General features: G+C 42.8%; 1 protein-coding gene across 12 annotated transcripts in view; it reads right to left on the reverse strand.

Moving 5' to 3' along the window:
• Positions 1-1,977: 1,977 nt before the first annotated feature.
• Positions 1,978-21,145, reverse strand: part of CD96 (CD96 molecule) — a 47,915-nt gene continuing 28,747 nt past the window's right edge. For all 12 annotated transcript variants that reach the window (XM_054056324.1, XM_054056332.1, XM_054056331.1 and 9 more), the window contains 9 exons: positions 20,204-20,257; positions 18,353-18,397; positions 17,398-17,472; positions 14,632-14,706; positions 11,957-12,046; positions 10,811-10,934; positions 7,536-9,757; positions 4,804-4,868; positions 1,978-3,332 (listed from right to left, as the gene is read on the reverse strand). In XM_054056324.1, coding sequence (XP_053912299.1) covers positions 9,649-9,757; positions 10,811-10,934; positions 11,957-12,046; positions 14,632-14,706; positions 17,398-17,472; positions 18,353-18,397; positions 20,204-20,257 — 572 coding nt within the window. In that variant the 3' untranslated portion in view covers positions 1,978-3,332; positions 4,804-4,868; positions 7,536-9,648. The remainder of the gene's footprint in view (positions 3,333-4,803; positions 4,869-7,535; positions 9,758-10,810; positions 10,935-11,956; positions 12,047-14,631; positions 14,707-17,397; positions 17,473-18,352; positions 18,398-20,203; positions 20,258-21,145) is intronic.

Raw genomic sequence — 21,145 nt, forward strand, 5'->3', positions numbered from 1 at the left:
AGGTGAGCTCCCGCCGCCAGCCATTGGCTGCTTGACTCTCGTCACGCCCCCTATAGCAGCGAGATCACGCCCCGACCACGCCCACGATATCACGCCCCCTGCCGCGAGACCACGCCCCACTCATTTAATAGGTGGGCATCTTCACCAGCCATTTGCTGTCTGGCTCCGGGTACGCCTCCTTCAAACCAAGACCACGCCCTACCACGCCCACGAGACCACGCCCCCACGCTGGAGCGTGCCCGCCGCCAGCCATTAGCTGCCTCTCGCCACACCTCGAGACCACACCCCTACCACGCCCACGCCAAGGCCACGCCCCATCGCACATTGAACAGGTGCGCCCCCTCTGCCAGCCATTGCCTGCCTGGCTATGGCCACGCCCACTCCACCCCTAGACCACGCCCAGTCTATAAGGCGAGGCCTCCGCCGGCAAGGCCAAGCGTCCATCGTTTACTGGACAGGTGCGCGTCCGCCGCCAGCCATTGGCTGCCTGGCTCTGGCCCGGCCACGCCCCCGCTATGAAGGCCACGCCTTGTATTGTTATACAGGGAGGTCCCGCCGACGGCCGTCGGCCGTGGGCAGAGCGTCTGCTGTCCCAGTCACCTGAAATTCAGATTGCTCTGAGCCCGCTGGCTCTGCCTTCGCCGCTGATGGAACATACCCATGGCTTTCTCCACCCGCACTGCACAGGGATACGCTGTTGGGAGTCATAGAATTATAGAATTGCTTGGTTGGAAAAGAGCTTTGAGATCATTGAGTCCAACCCTACCTGTCCACTACTAAACCCTATCTCTAAGCATTTTATCTATCTGTATTTTAAACACTTCCAGGACAGCGACTCAACCACCTCCCTGGGTAGCCTCTGCCAGTGCTTGATGACCTTTCAGTGAAGGAATTTTTCCTGGTATCTAATCTGAACCTCCCCTGGTGCAACTAGAGGCCATGTGCTCACCTGTTCAACGTGTACATGTGGACATTTGCACGCACATGGCTACCCCTAGTATACCAGGAATCATAAAATCATGGAATCGTTAAGATTGGGAAAGACCTCTAAGATCACCCAGTCCAACCATCAGCCCAACACCATCATGCCTAATAAACCGCATCCCAAAGTGTCACATCACACTGTTTTTTTAACACCTCCAGGGAAGGAGACTCCACCGCTTCCCTGGGCCGCCTGTTCCAATGCTTCACCACTCTCCCGGTAAAGAAATTTCTAATATCCAATCTAAACAGCTGTGAGCTTGGATTCTGATGTTGACTCCACTGTAGCATCAGAGAAGCTGCGTTCATTATAGAGGAACAACCATGGGTTTACAGTGTCGACTAGTTAGTAAGCTTATCAGATGGAGCTTTGTTCCTGAAGGAGTGAACATCACAACAGAACTTTTAAGGAGCAAAACAGAGCAGCCTCAGCCCCTTCCACCTGCTCTTTCGGCGGTTCCCTTTCCCTGACTCTCTCACACACTGCTTACACTGCATTTAGCTGCTGCGTAAAGCATTTTGTCCAAAACTATTTTTATGTTTGCTGTGACACACAAAACGGATTCTTTAAGATATATTTTTTCTCCCTTGCATTATTACATTGTCTTGAAGGATAATGCTTTGTGAGCTAGTCCACATATCTGTTTCTTACAAGTATATACAAACGTGCTATTTCCATACTCTTCACACTGGACATAGAGATAACCAAGAATATAACACTGACATCTATCTTATGTTACTGAAAAAAAACCCAAACATTGGTCTGAAATAATTTTTCACTGTCAAACAATTAAAGGTTGAATACTAACTGCCAAGGTTATATATTTCAGAGGTCCTCTATTTTGTCTGTAAGAGAGTACTTTCTAAATAAACAGATATTTTTCATTTGGGGTAATAAAATCCAAACATTACTCACAGAATGCTTTTATTAATGTACAGTAAATCTGCTAGCTGAACTGTATATTTAAAGTATACATAAACTTAATGCATCCATAAATACATATGTGTTAACTATGCATTTCCACCTAATACAACCAGAATCTATCTCCTTCCAAAAAACTGCATTTTCCTTTTCAAGGAAGCAAACAAAGATATTTTGCTTTTGGAACCTTGATATTCAACAAGTTCAAACCAGTGCAATTTCTAGGATAGAAAAAAAGCACTCAAAGCACTCTTGATCTAGGACTCCTCACGCTCAAGGACGAACACGGACGACAGGTTTGACATGCATTCTACTGTCCTGCAGCTCTGTTCCCCCTTCCTTTTAAGACTGCTTAGTGCAGTTGCCTCTGATGTGGGAGAGAATAGGCCATGCCTTTCAAAGTCATATGTATGGGATCATAAACATTTTCTCTTGCAATTAAATTTGTATCTTCAACTGAAAGACAGATTGTTATGTGGGAGCTCCAGTCTATATCCCTTCAAGTTTATCTCCTTTAAATGACTACTTTATGTTACTTCACTCCCTTTCTCATGTTCCTACACAGCTTGGGACTGCCCAGCAAGCCAGGGTGTGCAAACTCCTTAAACGCAGTTGGCAACCATGACTGTTTCCCAGCATAGCTTTCCAGGATGGGAAAAGCTTTGCAGTACAGGGCTAGCCATTTCACTGAGGTTGCTATGTTCTCGAGGACATCTTTGTGTCTTTGTGGCAGCACTTCAATGAGGTCAATGTAACTGTAAACACTGAAGTTGTAGCTGAGAGCAAAAACAATATTAAGGCTGACTGTTGACACGGTATTCTTGGTATCCTTGCTGGGCCCCATCCTGTATTTCCCATGTTTCAAATGCCATAAAGAAGACAGAGTGTGCATAACAGACAGCAGAGTCTGGAGAGGACAAAGAAGGGTGTGCTTTGGTAAAGGAAAAGGAGTCTAGTTGCCTCTGGCTGAGCAGTCCTCTGCCATCAGACCAGCTAGAATAGAGAGGAGCAAAAGCTGGAGTGAGGAGAGTCAAATTTGTTCCCTTCACAGCCTCTCAAAAGTCTCTGAACCTTTGTCATCAACTTTTAATAGTACTGGAGCATGCGACAACATTGGGGTACTTCAGTGCTACCACAGTGACTTTCTCAGTTGTTCACAGCTAGTTTCAGCATCACCAGGCTATGACATGCCCCATGAGTACACCTTGTCTCTTGTGGTTAAGATAGTTTCTGGACCTCTGAGCTGCAAAGGTCATTTAGACTGTGGGATGCCAGCAGCTCAAAACCAGAATGATGCGGGAAAGAGGAGATGCATCCATTCAGCACTGCAGGGTGAGACTTCAGCTGTGAGCATCAGGTGCAATGCACAGATACTTGCTGGCAGTAACCGCTAGCGGAACATTCTTATGGTCCAAAAATCCTGTGCTTTCTAGAAAAGAAGAGCATTAAATTGCATGTTCCCTTCCCCAAAACCTCAACCTCTTTACATCTCCACAAAACTCTAATTTTGTTCTGTAATCATTATCAAACTGTGCAATGATGAACGTTAATTGCAATGGCCAGAGGGAACAAATATGCATTAATAAAACAATTTTATTTTCTGCAGACTAAACCAAGGAATTATCTAGGGTCTTGTTACTTGAGACCATTCAAATGCTCCACTTTAAGCATGTGTTTAAGTGACTGCAGAAATGAATGCCTAAGCAGGCAGGAATAACATTGACTATTGACTTTTTTTAATTCTATACCAAGGTCAGCAGATTGTTATGTTTTTCCACGTTGCTGGAGCATTCACAGATGTATCACATTCAGCAGTGAGGATGGCCTGACTAAAACTTTAGTATCCATTTTCCCCCATGGATTATATCGCCATATTTATGCCTTGTGTGCATTTACTGAAAGAGCTCAGAATACACTTGTGCCTCAATGCAGAGTAGAAACCAATGTCGTGGGCAGCCCAGACATACTAGCAGCTCAAATCACATTCCCACACCCCTAACCCTCCTGTTTTCAAATACATAGTAAAAAGATTAGCTGTGTGGATCAGGCTGATGCTATTTAAGCACTAAGAGGCATATGTTTTTCACTGTTAGCCAATTTGAAACACACAAATATGGTTTATTACAATTTTAACAAGTGGCTTTTGAGCTGTCATATACAGAATATAAAGCCAAAACAATGAACTTTTAAAAGTGCTTTAAAGCAGCTGAAAACAAGTTGATAACATCAATGCTACAGGGAGCTTAACCTCCTTCTCCCTACCAGGCTGAATACCTTGCTAACATGTCCCATTATTCAACTGGGTGCATCGCTACTGTTAAAAAGCTTTCAGTGAATGTTTTCAAAATCTTCCATTTCAGTCCAAAATCTACTGTGCCATGTAAATTCCAAATCCTGACATGCAATTTATCAGCAGACAATAGATCAAATAAGTTATCAAAATTGCTTCTGTGTCATCCGCATATTTTAAAGGTCACTTTGCTACTGATGAGAAGAAAACTGCAGGATTCACTCTCACAGAGAGAAGCTAATTGCTCAGCATTTCATGTAAGTATACTCAGACTCTTTCAAACTGTTCATTACCATTTTTACCCTGACTGCAATGGAATTATTTAACATTTAAAACCATCAGACACACTCGATCACAGAGCTCTGCAGACATCACTGCATTTAAAATACCGCTTCTTCAAGTGCAGTAGACCAAATAGCGGTGTTCATTTCTCATTTTGCATCAAGTCAGAAAATGCACCGTGACTATCACAGCACTTTTTGCACTTCCTAAGTCCATTGCAAATACTTTGATGTCTATCATATCATATACCCTTTGTAATACTGACTTCCCCCTCCCTTTCCCTGTCAACGGCTTGTAGCCTGGGTGTCAGTTCATATCAATATATTACCTGCTTCTCTCTCTTGCCTTTGTTTGTTCGTTTCTTTAAGCCAAGCCCTGGAATCTGCGAGTCGCCTGTTTGACAATAGAGAGACATTCAATACTTCATTTACGCCACATGAGGGGGTTTCAAGCTGTGTAAGATGCCAGAGTTAATTTGGAAGTCCTCCTGTTGGGAAAGGAACCAAGGGGCAAGCAGATACAATACTTTTCCACTGATTAAAAACCTTACTGGGGCAACCTGGTACAGGAGACATTGAGAGGAAAGAGATGAAGCATCATGTGCTAGAAAACAGATGGCAGAGAGGTTTAAAGACATAATCCGATGTTCCCTGAAATCAAATAATCTTTGCTGGGGGCTTCCCTGAGCTTTGTCTTGTCTGTAAGGAATCATTTTAACTATAATATGATTTCATATTATTGCCATTAAAATCTCCTTAGGCAGGATTAAGTAATCATTATCCCCCTGTGGAGCTTTTTAGCAGCTTTTCATTGGCTTATTGCTCAAAGTTAATTGCAGAGTCAGAAAGAATTACCTACTAACATAAACAATAAATAAAACAAAAATTCTCCTTCATATACTGCTTTTTTTCTGCAGTTTTAGTGTACACAGTTCTTTCTAATGTTTGCCTGCTCCAATAAATGATAAATTTAAATCCAGCAAAGACTATGTAAGGTAAATAATAGCCTGTTCTGGTTAGCAGGTATAATTTCTGTACACAGCTTTTAAAAACAAACACATCATTAAAATGAAGGCTTTCAACACAGCTGCAACAAGGAAAACATCTCCCTTAAAGATAAAACTCTGTGGGTCCATATTAATATAGGCTGTTTCCCCAGGAAATCCCTGGCGGCAAAGCCTGTTATCAGCAACTGTTAACTAATGAGTCTGGCTCTGGGATTGCCAGGCAGCCTGTGCTCTCCCACTGCCTGCTCCCAGGCACCACTGCTCTGCTGCCTGCATTGCAATGACTGGAGAACACTGTGCAAACTATAGGGGTACTTCTTAAATAAGCAAGCCACGTTTATTAATTTATAGGACCAAAAGATGCCTTACAAGAAAAGCTGCTGCAATGCTGTTTAAAAAGGGCGCACGTGACTCAGAGTGAGGCAAAGGCTACTTCAGGAGGATTAAGACTTGGTGGGATGGCTGTCAGGCTTGCCCAGTACCAAGGCATCCTCTAGGCTCACAGCCGTCCTCTCCACTGCCAGAGAGGTGGAAACCAGGCAGAGGCTGAGGACACCTGCCTGCCCCACGCACCCCACAGGCTTGGGGCAGGCAGCTTTACCCCTGCCCTTGGCTAGCGGGACCCAGCACTGCCTGGATACAACCAGCAGGAATAGAAAATGCAGGGTGCTGGGAAAAGTCACTCACCCCACTGAATTTTCCAGGCCCTGCCATGGATTGCATAAGGCATATTAGTAACTGAACACAAGTACTGAGAAGGAATTTCTTGCTTTATATCCTTTTTTTTTCCCCCTGCACAACATTTGCTGTCTCGCCAGAAGCAGATGAAAACCAATTGCACATAAAATCACCTTGCTCCTGAGCTTTCCATTGCGTGGCTTTTACAGCTGCATAATGCACATGTTAAAGACCATGTACAGCAGACCCAGCTAATTTCACAGTATTGCATTTGTATTACACGTGACCTCAGATTCTAACTCGGGTCTGCTGTACAGGTTTAATTGTGTCATCAATTTGCATTTTTGCAATGTAACACTCCAAACTCTTTTAAAAAAAATCTTTTCTATACACATGCAGCAAGATTTGAACACTTTACTCTTTTGGAAAAGCTTTTATCTGACACTCTTGTAGCCATCTTCAAGTAGCTGGTAATTTGATCCAGGCCAAATTATTATGGGGTTCAAGAGAACTCAAGTGCGAGCTGAATGATTTTAAGCCCACATACTGGGGCAGGTGGTGATGCCAAAAGGAATGGGTTGAGAGGTTTTATTTTCTCTTTCAATTAAAGCAGGGATCGATTTTGGACATCATCACAATTCTTAAGTAGCCCTATGTTACACACTTATCCTGGTGAGGAGCAAATGAAGTCAAACAGAAACACAAATTGTCCCACAACCGATTTAGCTGCAGAAAAACTGAAGAGAAGGGGCTGGCAGCTAGGATTGTCTCTCCCTCTTTCCCTGCTCAGGTCCTACATCCATAGGTGCTTCTTTCCCTGTTCTCTCTCTGGAGCTGGCAGGGGAGGCATCCATCCCCATCCCATCCTATACCATCCCATCCCGTCCCATTCCCATCCCCATCCCCATCCTTATCCCATCCCCACCCCCATTCCCATCCTCATGCCCCTCTCCATCCTCATCCCCATCTCCATCCCAACCTCTATCCCCATCCCCTTCCCATTCCCCTTCCCTTCCCATTCCCCTTCCCTTCCCTTCCCTTCCCTTCCCTTCCCTTCCCTTCCCTTCCCTTCCCTTCCCTTCCCTTCCCTTCCCTTCCCTTCCCTTCCCTTCCCTTCCCTTCCCTTCCCTTCCCTTCCCTTCCCTTCCCCATCACCATTCCCTTCCCTTCCCCATCCCCATCCCCATCCCCATCCCCATCCCCATCCCCATCCCCATCCCCATCCCCATCCCATTCCATCCCCATCCCGTTCCCATCCCCATCCCCATCCCCATCCCCATCCCCATCCCCATCCCCATCCCCATCCCCATCCCCATCCCGTTCCCATCCCATCCCCATCCCTGTCCGCCGGCTTCCCCGAGGGGGGAGGGACAGACCCTGCTGGCTGCGGTGCTGCGGTGCCACCTGCTGGCCGGTGGCTCCGCTGTGTCCCCATCCGGAGTGCTCCTCAGCCAGGCTGGAGGCGCCTGGGGATCTTTGCGTTGCTGATGCAGGTTTGTGGAGGCATCCTCCTTCTCCTTCGCAGGGGCTGGATGGGCCAGGGACCTAGACAAAGCTTCTGGTAGCTCTCCTTGCAACCCGGGTCAGTTAGCGCTGGAAGCACCTAAACGGTTCTAAAGGCACCCAGCACAACCTCAGTGTTGGAGGGAACATCTTCAGGTGGGGATTAAAGTATCCGAGATGGTAAAACAACCCCTCTTTGACAGGTATGCTACACACAGACATCCTCATCTCCTGACAAAGTTGAAAGTCCACATCCCTTGGAATATATCCACCTTTTTTTTTTTTTCCTTTTTCTGATTCCTTTTTTGAAGAACAAAAAGCTGACTTCTTTTGCAGTGACTGACTGTATGACAGAAGTTACACTAATCTGCTTCTATTATACCAACCCATATGAACAAGAAACTCTCAAATTAATATTGAGACTTCCATGCAGGCAAAATCTGTATAGCTTTGTAGGAAGGAACGTTTTTTCAGTTCAGCACAGAGATTCCCTCAGTGATGGATTTAGAGCTGCTTGTACTATAAGGAAAATAATATAACAGAATACTTTAAAAATGTCTGTCATGTAATTTTTTTCCAGTAAGCCATTCATTCACCTAAAGTCCTGGGGAACACAGTGCTCTGAACCCTGATGCTCATCGACCAGTGTTTAGCAGTAAATAAATCAGAATCCCAATTTTAAGCTTGACATGGCTGAATTTTAGTTGATTTGCATTAATTACAGAAATACCATTGTGGTAACCATACATCTTCAAAATAGCTTAGAGGAGCAGGTTTTTTTGCCAGTTGAAGGTAGTGTAAAACCACACTGCTGCAAAACAGCGGTCCTGCTGCAGATCTTGTGCCTTGCGTTAGTGGTCATGCAGCTGCTGACCTGGCTGAGAGCTGTGCAGCAGGCTGAGCTGATACCTCCCCCAGCACGGGCTTTTAATCAGCAGTGAAAATGCAAGGAGATACGCAGCCCAGGCAGGATAAGGGTAAGACTGGACCGTCCCTTCTACAGGGTTAAACTGTCTGGGAAACTACCCCTGACTTCTTGAAAAATGCAGAGACATTAAATGACAGAAGCTCATTATGACCGAATAAGGATAAAATTATATTACTGTTTTTCTTTACGTGTACCATAAATTTAATTTCAAAAAAGCAGACTCAAGAGTAACTATTGTTTCAAAGGCACAACACTTCCAAAAGGATTGGCATTTTCTGATACCTTTAGGGTTCTTATTCACTTCAGTCCTTAAGTTTCTGGTCTACAGGTGGCTTGCTCATGAACCCAAAGTTGACTCTTCCTTGTGACTTCACCAATGGCAACTAAGTCTTCTTCATGAACACTTCCGCCAGGTCTGCACTGTGACCTTTTACCTCCTCAGCCCCTCACTGTGATCCGGTGCTGCAGCCGTGTGACAACAGCTGCAGACTATTTTCTTTCCATATCAACACCATAAGGTGCTGATTATATTTTGTTTGGTTTCACAGTGATAGGAAATTATACATTGGGTCATATTAGTCAATATTTGTATAGTAAAAAATAATTGTAAGCACAGCTCATGTAGGTGTCAAAAAGCTTGTGTTAAGCCAGCATTTCCTGTGTAATCATGGTGTCCATATGGCAGAGCTGTCATCTCTACACACTTAGTAAAACAAAAAGCTTCAACACTCTTCAGGCAGGCTGATGGAGTGATGTGTTAATCTGCTCCCATTAATAAGACAGTAAATTCCCAGTTGATCACCCAATTCAAATTAGGCACATGTAATCTCACAGTGACACTCACAACAGTGTTAACGTAATGCATACATAGAGATAGATGGGATAGACAGGATGAAGTAAGTGTCCTCAGGAGTGCTCAGCTTCCAACATTAATGTCATTTAGACACTCAGAATTTTAATATGGGCCATTAACACCAAACTCCTGTAACCACTATTTTAAAGCAGAGTCTTTTAACTGTGTCAGAATTCTGTGCACTACGTGAGTGGTGTGGGCAATGTTACAGGTTTTCCAGTTCGTGGCAGGATGGGGGAGTCCCATCAGACTCTACCATGGAAGTGTACTTTATTGGAGGTGGCGGTGGCTTGAATGATGGAGGTCTGTTCATACTGAAATAGAAGAGAAAAAACCATGCAGCCATGTAAAAGCCGTATAAAAGACTGTTGTAAAATGTTCACAAGAGGAGACTGATGGATACTAAGTCATTATAAGAGCACCTGACATTTGCTCTTAAATACAGCGACTTCTCTGTTTCCGTTGTATTAGCCACAGTGCACCTCCTGGTATTCAATTGGCTTTCTCAGCTCCCACCTTACAATTTTACTTTATTCATGCTTTAAAAGAACAGAACACAGTCCTGGTGAACCATTCAAAACCCTTGCAGAGATCTTTTTCTCACACTGCTCTCTGAAGGTATATCTAAAGACTCATAAGGGTTTTTTTATCAATTTATAGGCTGACAAGAAGAAAAATCCCATCCCAAATCAGTGAAAAAAATCAGTTCCATTTTTACCTTCAATATAGAGGATTTGCAGTCATGTTTCAAAAGAGCCTTCTAGAACTGCAAATGATTCATCATCACGATGATTTTTCAAACATTTTGGAAATGTTCATAAGACTAAAAATAATTGGCTTTCATCAGTAGATCTGTGAGTGATTTTGTAGGGAATTAAACTTTGGTAATAATTACAAACTCAATGCTTCTTTGACTGGGATTAAGTTTCAGGTAGTCTAGTTTCACGTATATTATTCACAGCTCAAATAAAGTTGCCCTAGAAGTACAATTTCATTAAAACTTGTCCTCAAGTAGCCATGCAAAATGAGAGAGCAAAAGCAGTTGACAGAAAGTCTAACAGAAGTGTGGTGCTCTGGGGAAAAGGATTGGCTTATATTCTTCCCTCACACCCTGAAGCTACACCACAGATCTTTTTTAGATGTTTATTTTAGAGATAACCCACAGAACAGATGAAAGGACAGAGAAAGCTTCACGTTTCATACTGCTGTATGAAAAAAAAATGGCATTAGTGATCCATGTATCTAAAGGCCTTGTGACTATGGGTAGTGCCAAATGAAAATATGTGAATCCAGATGGCTGGATTAGAGTTTGTGCTGTCCTCTGTGCCACTCCTCCCACCCCTGTGGTTCCCCTCCCTAGTACTTACATCTCCTTCTGGTACTGACACCATTTCCTGATGCCTACAGCTATTAGAAGACTGCAGAAGAGGAGCAGGATGGCCACCACTGTTGGCCAGGGGAAGCGACTGGCTGTTGTGTTCCTTGTGCTGCCTGGAAAGGACACATGAGACAGAGCTCAGTTGAATGTCTTGAGAGAGAAGGGAAAGCAGGAGCTTGCTGCCTGTGGCTCTCTGCTCCTTCCCAGGCACTGTACTGGTGACAATGCAGCCCCAGATCAGCACCGAATCACCAGGTTCACAGACTGAGGGTCTCAAACTCTGAGAATTGCAGCTGTAATTTATGGACTTAACCCATTTTTGTTCCAACTGGGTTTGTGGGCCGATTTCAGCCACCCATCAGTTCACATGACAAGATTATTTAGGCACAGCCCAGCAAGTGTTTCACCTGAAAACTTTTGGCTTTCTCTGCTCCCCCGTGAGCTTCTCTGAGAAGAGGAAGCGTGTCGTGGTGCAGCTGGGCACCGCTGCCTGCCCCAACCCACCTTCCCACTGCCTTATTTTTCATGCCACTGACAGCAAACCCTGCTGAAACATCTGATCAAGGTTGCAGCCACTTTTTGGGGGGCGGCTCTTGTTAGTGGTGCAGCATACTGGTATGTCACCCAGCCTGGGTCTTAGCCACAGCAGCAGCCAGCGCAATGGCTGGGAGCTAAGTCCATCACACTGTGTGAGCTGTGAGTGGCCCCTGGGGCACAGGAGTGTGACCAGCCAAATTTTGCTGCTGGTAGAATCACAGAATCATAGAATCACTGGGTTGGAAAGAACCCACTGGATCATCGAGTGCAACCATTCCTAACACTCCCTTAAACCATGTCCCTAAGCAATTCATCCACCCATACCTTAAACACCTCCAGGGAAGGCGACTCGACCACCTCCCTGGGCAGCCTGTTCCAGTGCCTGATGACTCTTTCCATGAAGAATTTTTTTCTGATATCCAGCCTGAACCTCCAAAAATGCACTGGATCATTGCTTGTAAATAAAAGGAGAAGCCAGGAACATTTTTCAACTGCCCTCCTCTAATGTACATGACGCTCAAATTTTCATGCTTCTTTGCTTTTCTTGCTTACTGAAGTGGCATGTTGAAAGAAGAGGATTTATAGGATAATGTCTTACCAGTGCTATTGATCAGATTGCTTGTAGTAAAGAAATCTTTCCCTCTGGGAACTGAAATTGGCTGATCTGTGATGCTGAAGGACAGGTTACCTAAAAAGTCGTGGGCGCAGAACATTTTTAGTAACTTGTTTGGTTTTGTTTGTTTGTTTGTGTGTTTGTTGGCTTTTATGAAGGTTGTGTTTTGAAGCCACTGTTATTCACCCCACTGAAGACTGGAAATCAAATTCCGGAATCAGGGTGTCAAAATTCACTTGGCAAGATGCTTGCATTTTTGGCCTACAACCAATTAGACAAAAATAGTGCTTTTATAAATTTAAACAATTTTAGAAGAAAGATAGATAGATTGTTAAAGAACACCTGTTAAGATGTTCCAGCAAGCCAACACTGAGCTGCATGATGGTCTGAAAGAATGATAAGCTTTTTAGCTCTTTGATGGTAATGAAAAAGCTAAAGAAATTAAGTAGCTTAGCTGCAGCACAAAGAGTCTGCCTCTGCCATGACTGAGTGAAACCACGGTCTCCTCTGTCAAGTAGTCTGAACCACAAAAGCAGTCTTTCATCTGTTTGTAGAGAGATATTTTTCCTTTCCTAATACAGCTAAGCTACCTATGTTTAAGATCAGTGCTGCCCAAGGCTACATTCTTTTCTTTTCCTAGCCATCTCTGTGTTTGCATCTTCTAAAATAACAGCTAAAATATGCTACTAGACAATGGCACAGCATTTCCAAGTTGCCACAGCACTTATGATGCCCCACAATTGTATTCTTAGAGGCGTGTGTGGCATTCCTGAGGCTTTGTGTGGATTTGGTGGTGGAATCATTCAAATCTGTACAAAAAAGACATCATACTCTTCAATTATCTTACAAGCCTGTATGTAACTGCTTCATTAGGCTCAGCTATGGCTATTTTGTACTCATCATTTTTCTCTTATGCAAACGACAAATGAAATACCAGAGATACCTGGAAGTATCTAGTATATTTGCTGGTTTATAGATACAAGAAAAATATCCGCTGTTTAAATCATCTAAATGAGTTACCAGATAGTGCCAGGAAAATTTCTTTCTTATGAGGTGCTGCTTCTGATTGAAATTGAGCACTCAAGTATGTGTGTATATATATGTATGCATGCAATAGAAAGCCCTACCAAAAGCAGTCCGGTTTTAGCAAACTCTGAAGATTCACTGAGAGTTTTGGACATTAATTCAATTCAATCGCTCTTTTCTCCTGGTTTATTAGGGGTTTAACGTTATGGGGATAAGAATGGTAAATCTGGCATTTAAAAAAGTTTTATATAATAAAAAAGAATATACACTTAGAAATCCTGTAGCACTGTGGTCTATACAGCACGTTGATAAGCACTAATTATTATTGTCTACATAATTGCTTACCTTAGAGCCTCTGAGAACTGAACTGATAATGGTAAATCCTTTGTATAATCTTCTTGGCCCTGGGAGGGCACAGGGAAATACCCTGGTATGCCTCAGTGGGTGCACCAGTGTCTGTGTGCTCTAAAATTGCCCTCAATTACAGCTGCTGGACTTGAGGGCCCTTGAAGGCCATGCCTCAAGCTGGTAGTCAGATGGGCATGGCTGTAGGGAACCCGGTGACTGGTGCAATGCACAGTACCTCCTGCAAATAGTAGTGTAATTCAGGATGCTTTTAACAAAGACTGCAACCAGCAAGCTGTGCAAGAGCAGGATCGTGAAGCATTAGACCTTGCCACAAGGTCTCAGTCTAAATGCAGGGTTGTGGGCTATATGAGGGTAAATAAGTATCAGAGTGCTGCCAAAAATATATTCAGAAAATGGAAAGCGGCTGCAACCTTTGCACTTCAGCCAAAAGATAACTGCTGTACAAATGCAAAGTTGCATTGATAGATTCTGTCTGTAAGAACAAAAAGACAAGACAACATAATAAAATAGAAAGTTACTCCTGGTTTTCCGCTGCTGAGCAGAAATTTTCTAAAGGGAAAGATTTGTGAAAAAATGTCCACCCCTATGGGTTTTTTATTGATCTTTAATGAGGCTGCCATTTGATGTTCTATTAGCCAGCCTTTATTGTCCCACATTATCTCATAATTTCATTGCTGCTCTGTGATTTTATTTAGCTTCTCCAGTAATTTATTTCATCTATAAACTACCCTCAGTACTCACTACATTTGCCTAGCGACTCTCTCAATTTTAATATTATTATATTAAATACATCTAATAAAACCAGGATACTCAAATTTTGTTACTCTATTGGTGCTGCAGATCCTTGATGGCTTGGAAGACTCAAGCTTTTATCTGCTAAATTTGTGCAATTTAGCAGAGGAACTGCTTCTGTGAAGCATTGAAAAGCTGTTACAGATTACACCACCTGACTTTTGGCCTCTGCTTGGGCACACCTTTTCCATATTTAGTAATAATTTTTGCATGGCAATGTGGTAACTGTCGACTAGCGGCCAAAAATAAGCACCACAGACTAAAGTTCATGGCAAAGGCAACAGAAACTGAGGACCACATAAAGCTGACTACCCACTGCTGTATATTTTTGCAAGATACTCCAGATCACTGTGAATTTGCTACCCAACACTTGCTAAGTTGGTGGCACATCTGCACTTTGCAGCAGCTGTATTTAACTACATCGCTCCCCTGTTACGGTCCTGTGAAGCAAAGGAGGTGCATCACCTACTCACCTTCTGTTGTCAAACTCTCATTGAATGTTGTGGTGATGGTATAGCTTTTTGTCTCTGCAGTAGAAATCAGCGCTTCTGTGAAAAACATATAAGCTTGTAAAAATTGCTGTAGAGGATCCCATCACTTGTTCTTCATTTTATCTTGTTTCTTCCCTGTTTCCTGACTAAAGAGGTCAAAGAGTTGTAACCTACCTGAGATGCTGGCTTCCCTCAGACAAGCACCACAAAATTTTGTGTCTGGTTTTAAAGTCTGTCACAAGCTAGAAACTTAAGAGGAGTTTGATGACATGGATGAATAAAGTCTGAGAAAACATATAGCGCATTTAAGCACATGTTTTTGGATTCCAGCTGAGTTTCAGCTGCAACTCAATAGTACTGACTTCACTGGCTTGTTTCAATCTGAAGCAGATAGAAAGCAATGAACAAACACATAAATCAGAACTTAGACAGGATTTCACCAGATGCAATGAGACAAAACTGTTTTCCCAGCTAGCAAAGAGAAGTTTTGAAGAAGTTAGTGTACAGGAGTCACGCCTGTGATTCCTGTTGCCAAATACCAACTTATTTAACCTTTTCCTTTAATCTTTTTTTTTAAAGTGTTAAGTGTTGTAGAGCTGAATTAGCGATTTATCTGATATTCAAACACAGACAGGTGGTGGTTAGCAAGTAGACCTCTATTTTCCCAAGAGGACTGTTTTACATTTACTAAGATGAGTCCATCTTTCCTAACACCTGTCTCATTTTTGGAAAAGTATCCTTAAGCCATCTGAACAAACTTGAGAAGGTGAAATGCAGCTGTAACCCAGCGCTCAAAATCTGAGCTAGGGGCTCAAAGACTGATCTATCACAGAAGCTAAGCAAAGATCAGACTGCAGTTTTAACAGCCTTGTTGTTTGTTTTTCGTCCTCCTTCACCTGTCTATATCTGTGCACTCTTCCCTTGTATCAGTTCCCAGCTGTCTCATGGATTGTCATTAAAAAATTGCAAAATAACAGGAACTGAACCAAGCCCCTTTGTAGAAGAGGATTTGGACTCAGTGTCCTGACTCAGCTGCAGCTCAAAGGGTCTGCTCAAGAAGCTGATAGTGGCACTGGTGTAGGAACTAGCAGTGATTCAGAGAGGAAAAGTACAAACCCATGGTTGGCACACCAAGACTGCTGCACATCAGGGACACTGGTTAAAAGACAGATATTTCCTGGGCTGCTTGTAGAAAATGGCTCATCTCCAGCTTGCACTTCGACTTTGACCTTATGCCTTCTCAACCAGTGAAGATGCATAATCCAGGGAGAAGAATCCTCCCTGCTCACACTGTATATTTACAGGAACTGTGAAATCGTTTGTTGAGATGAAGGTTTTTCAGGACACATGAACTAGCACTTTGCTGCCCCACTGTCAGCCAGGCTGGGCAAGTGTCTCTACTTTGAGGATGGGAAAAGCAGCTTGAGAAGCAGCAGACTTTAATTTCAGTGCTGCTGCAATCTCTGTTCCTGCCCTGGCCTATCCCAATCTAGCTTCTTCATGCCCCAGGGCATTAAGAGGTTCAGCAACCAAGTAGTGCTCTGCTGGGTCAGAACGAAGCCTTGTGTTCAGCATCTCCCTTCAGTACAACCCTACACACTGCCTATTGCATTAGTCAAGCATCTCTGGGTAAGTACTAGATACGCTATAGCGTAATGTAGGTTACTATAAGTGAAGGTTACAGGATTGAATTACACATTTTAAGGAGGTCATTCGATGACCCGCAAGCTCATGAAAGCTAGTCTGTTGCAATCAATTTTTTTTGTTTGGGAGAATAAGGCTGCCAGATATACCAAGGGTCAAATTCACTCATGCTGGCTGCAGTGGTGGGTCATTTCCAAGTCAAAGGTTTGTTGTGACCATGAAGGGGAAGATGGTGTTTAACACCGCCTTGCCATGTTGCCTCTTCCTCGTGCTGCCTGTGCTGCTGTTTTACATGCGCTGTTTTGTCTCTAAAATGGGAGCATGTGCCATGGCTGTGTTTACTCAGTCAACGTGGCAGTGAGCATGCTTTGCTGTCAATAGGGGCAGCCCCGATGCACTTCTAACCACTGCTTAAAAACAAACAGTGTGACAGGTATCAGCAGCTGGGCTTCAGAATGGAATGAGACTTTAAAGAAAAAAGCAATCACAGACAGGCTGTGTTGAGAGAAAATGCACTCTGGTGGGACTGCTGGGCATCAGCCCTATAGTTTGGGATCCCAGCTGCTCAGTAAGCAGGGGCTTCAGGCCTTCATCTGCTCTTGATTCAGGCTGCTGCCAGCTACAGGGTGCATGTAGCTCTCCCTGGGTAAACAAGGTTAAAACCCTTCCAAGTGAGTCACCAGCACAGAGAAGAAATCATTGAGTTGAGTCATCTGTTGTAAATATTTTGTTTGTTAGAGCTTTGCATTTGTACTCCTGTGCTCTGGTGTTTGGGTTGCACTTTTTCTAGCTCTAATGTCACTCTAATTTTGCATATTAATTAAAGAGATACATGGAATGTGTTTTAAAAAGGTATACTTGGTGTCTATTCACTCACTGAAATTAATGTGTGTATTCTGAACAGAGTATTAAAAAAGACTAAATCAAAACAGCATTTTTTTTTTGTTTGAACTGTGGCCATCCTAGTGTATAATGCACTCAGAAAAGGGCTTCAATGGACATTAGATTGCTTGCTATAAAAAATGCAAGATGGTTATTGTATTTATGTAACTTTCTCCTATACCCTTGAAGAAAAAGAGAAAACATTTTGGTTGAATTTATTACCTTGTGTCGTGGAAGCAGAGGCCAAGCTTGCTTGACTTGTGAAGTCCAGAGACTCCAAAGATGTCAACCGATGCTCTAAAGACAAATAAATTACATGGTACCACATTTAGTCAATAGGGTCTTTTAAAAATAATATTCATAAAACAACCCAGACCAAAGACCTTGTGGTAGCTGCTTTGTAAATGCAGACTCTGTGGCAAGAAGCCCGCTGTCAAAGTTAAGGTTAAAAGCTCAAAACACATCCCACAAATTCAGGGGGCAAACAGAGACAGCTGACTTTATTAATGCTGACCCTTTCACATGGGCTAGCTGTTTGCATTATTTACTTACATTTTTACACATAAGGTTCAATTTTACTGCTATAAGGTAGATTATGTACTTGATGGTGGTGCTCCCCTGCATAGCCAGGGCCTTGCCAGAAATTATTCTGACAATGTGTGGTAGTATAAGCCCAGGAGAGAGCCTACTCTTTTCCTCTCAGTTGCTAAAGATAGTTTAGTAATTATCCATATGCATGCTCTGGTAAAGCAGTGGTATTTATCTTATATCATTATTGAATGGGAATGATGTGCTACTGTTGGGTCATGATTTCTATCACATGCTCATTTCTATCACATGCTCATTTCTGTCATAATAGGACAAATTTATCCACTGTTGTATAGAGAAGTTTATTCTATTTTATAAGAAGAAGTAAGAATAATATGAGATATTTAGCATGCCATTTTACATGCTGTCCTGACATGACAATTTCAGCAGGATTTGTGTCAGATCTCTTCTCTGGTAACTTGGTAACTCACAAATTCCCATCCAGCAGCATACCACTGATACCAGCGTGTGCTGACCTTTCCCTGGCACACCTCTAGCTCTGTGTACATGACGTTTAAGCACAGGTCAAGTAGAGATCATACATCTATTAACTGAGTAATAAAGAAGGCTTTTTTTATTTTCCCCTTACCTGAGGTAGTCATGACAGCTGATGGAAGAGCTGAATTTCCAAGGTCTATAACAAATCAAAGCAAACACTTTTACTCAAGGTGAGGGAGGTTTTTGTTCTGCTTTAGGGAAGAGAGTCATGAAGAGAGTCATTCGAGGGTTTAAGAGTGAGAGAAACCGCATCACTCTTAATTTCCAAATAGAGGGTTTAAGAGTGAGAGAGAGTGCATCACTCTTTATTTCCAAATAATATTTCAATGCACAACCCAATCAATTGCTCCAGTAAGAAACAAGAAACACCCAAGGTGCTGTGAAAACCATAGGTAAACAATGTTTTTTTTGTGAAAAAGGTTTGGAATCCTGGGAACCTCCAGTCTGCACCTCAACTCAGAAAGCAGAAATAGTTTATGAGGTTTTATCCCATAGAGCGGTACCTTATTGCCATGCAGTTTGAAATAACATATGTGACCTGGTTGTGGCACCTCCATGAGGCATTTCAGAGACTGCAGCCGTGAGAGTAAATTTTGGGAACACTTTGCACTGAAGAGTGCTCACCGAGTCCTCAGAGAAGGGGAGAGAGAGGGATTTATTCCTTGCAATTAAAGGGCTCTTAACCAGTCAGCCAAGATAAGCAGAGACACCATCCTGCCCAAGTGGTATTTACGTCCTGAGTAACAGTTATCTGGTTTTTTTTTTTCTGCCCAGGAGGCAAGACAAAGTACCCCCTGAGTAGGTTAGAAAGAAGGATTATGTCTCTTTAAAGGGCTCAATGAAGGAAATGAACCATGAAAGCTTGCACACCCCATTAGAAAAACATGTCTGAGAAGTGAGCCCAAATAACTCTGTGTGGCCAGGCATGCTGGGAGAGATTTTAGCACAAGTAGATAATCATCAAACCTCTAGCTGCTTTTTTTTGCAAGCATTTGTACCTCCTTTGGTGGTTCTCAATGTTGCTCTTCCATTCATACTTCATTTTAGCCCCACCTGTGTTAGCAGGGATTTGCTGGCTGACATAAGAGGATGCAGTGGGTAGTGGGGCACCTCAAAGTGTGTCCAGCCCCCAGTACATTACTGCAGAGTGTGCAAGGTGAAGCAGGGTGGTGGCCTGACACAAGCCACAAGGGCTGCAGACACCAGTGGAGGACAAAGTCTCACTCCCAGGGATCCTGGTACCTGGGATGGCTTTCAAGTGCCTAGCAGGATATTGGCTGAACCTCCAGGGCCTGTCACTCAGAGAAGCAATCTACATAGAAAACCACACTTTTCATGCTATTTGTCTACAGTGTTTCTCTGCTGTACCCATGTAAATCACCACTGAAATGCAGCTGTCTCCTGTGCGGAGCAGAACAAACAAACCCAGGAGAAACATCTCCAAAGGGCTTCAGGGCTGAGGTGTCAAGGAAACGATTTATCTGTCTGCAATAAGCTGATAATAAGACAAACTTGCAGGGGCAGGGTGGGCATTTAACAAATTTACACAAATTAAGAAACATCCCATTGGTTCTTTAATTGAGAAAAAGTATTGAGATCTTGGCTGTGTACTTAAGCAGAAGGCAGAGCCATTAGTAGGGCTGTTATTTTTAATTATCAGTTCAGTGCTGAAAGAGCTATATTCAATGCCAGCTGAAGCATCAGAAATAACATTAATTTCCCCTCAAGGCTGGGGTTTAATTATGGTTGGGCTTAATTATGACGGATTACATCATCAAAATATCTGTTCATTGTATTTTTGCTGAAGTCATAACTGCAGAAAGGGATGTCTTAGTACCCATCCCAGAAACAAGCTTGCAAAACCATTTCTCCAACAGCTATAGGAATCTATAAGCACACCTCTAACATAACCCAAGTTATTTCATTCTCTCATTTATCCTACCTTCAGAAGGCATGGTGGTAAAAGCTTCAGATGAGGCTTTGTTAGACCTATTGTCTGTGAAGTAAAAAAAAAAAGAGAAAGATGAAAGCAGTTCTTGAAAGTAGTTAGGCTTTGTTATAAAGGCTGAAAATTTAGTTTGAGGTTTGTGTCATACTGTGCATTAGTATAGCGCCTACACAGAACATAGTTGAGAATTAATTTAATTATTTCCTTTCTGTCACATATAAATACATTAACTTTTTTTATACAGAGTGGATATACCTTAGCTTTAGCATAACCTTCATGCAGGAAAGTAGACTTCTTTAATTGACATCTCTCTGATTTGAATGTATTTGTTTGAATGTATATGTATGTATTTGTATTTCTACAAAACTCCACTTTGGGAGAAATGGGCCATTTTGGAGAAAAATTATGATTTATCTCCCTTCTCTCCAAAGCTATGTTTCTAGAGAAGTAAGTTGTAGCTTTTGATGCAGTCTTTCTTTGTGGAGAAACATACCAATAAGTGTATCCACAGCCACAAGTTAACACAATTGAGCTACAAGTAGTCACCATGGTACATGACATATCTGTGCAGGCTGCTTAACGGCCAGCAGTTCAGTTGTTTTTATCTGTACAGCAAGGAGAACATATAGTAAAAAAAGAAAAGGTGTAGCTATGCATTTGCACCTGAAGAGGAGGAATACACAAGAGTGCTAAAGGAAATCAGTCTGCCCTACTTGTGGTCACCCTCCATCCTTGGAAATGCTATCCATAACTCTCTGCACCTCCACGTCTTGTGCTTTCACCAGATACTTGAGATGATAATTCTCCATGCAGCCCTAATTGCATAGCTAATTCTTATATTATAGGTTATAGGAGAGTTTCTCTATTGTCCAAAGTGGTTCAGGTGGTTTAGGCACTTTTTACAGGTTTCATTGAAGATGTACAATATAGCTCTGA

This window comes from Cuculus canorus, chromosome 1 (genome assembly GCF_017976375.1).
Source record: "Cuculus canorus isolate bCucCan1 chromosome 1, bCucCan1.pri, whole genome shotgun sequence".
In the NCBI taxonomy this organism is placed as follows: Eukaryota; Metazoa; Chordata; class Aves; order Cuculiformes; family Cuculidae; genus Cuculus; species Cuculus canorus.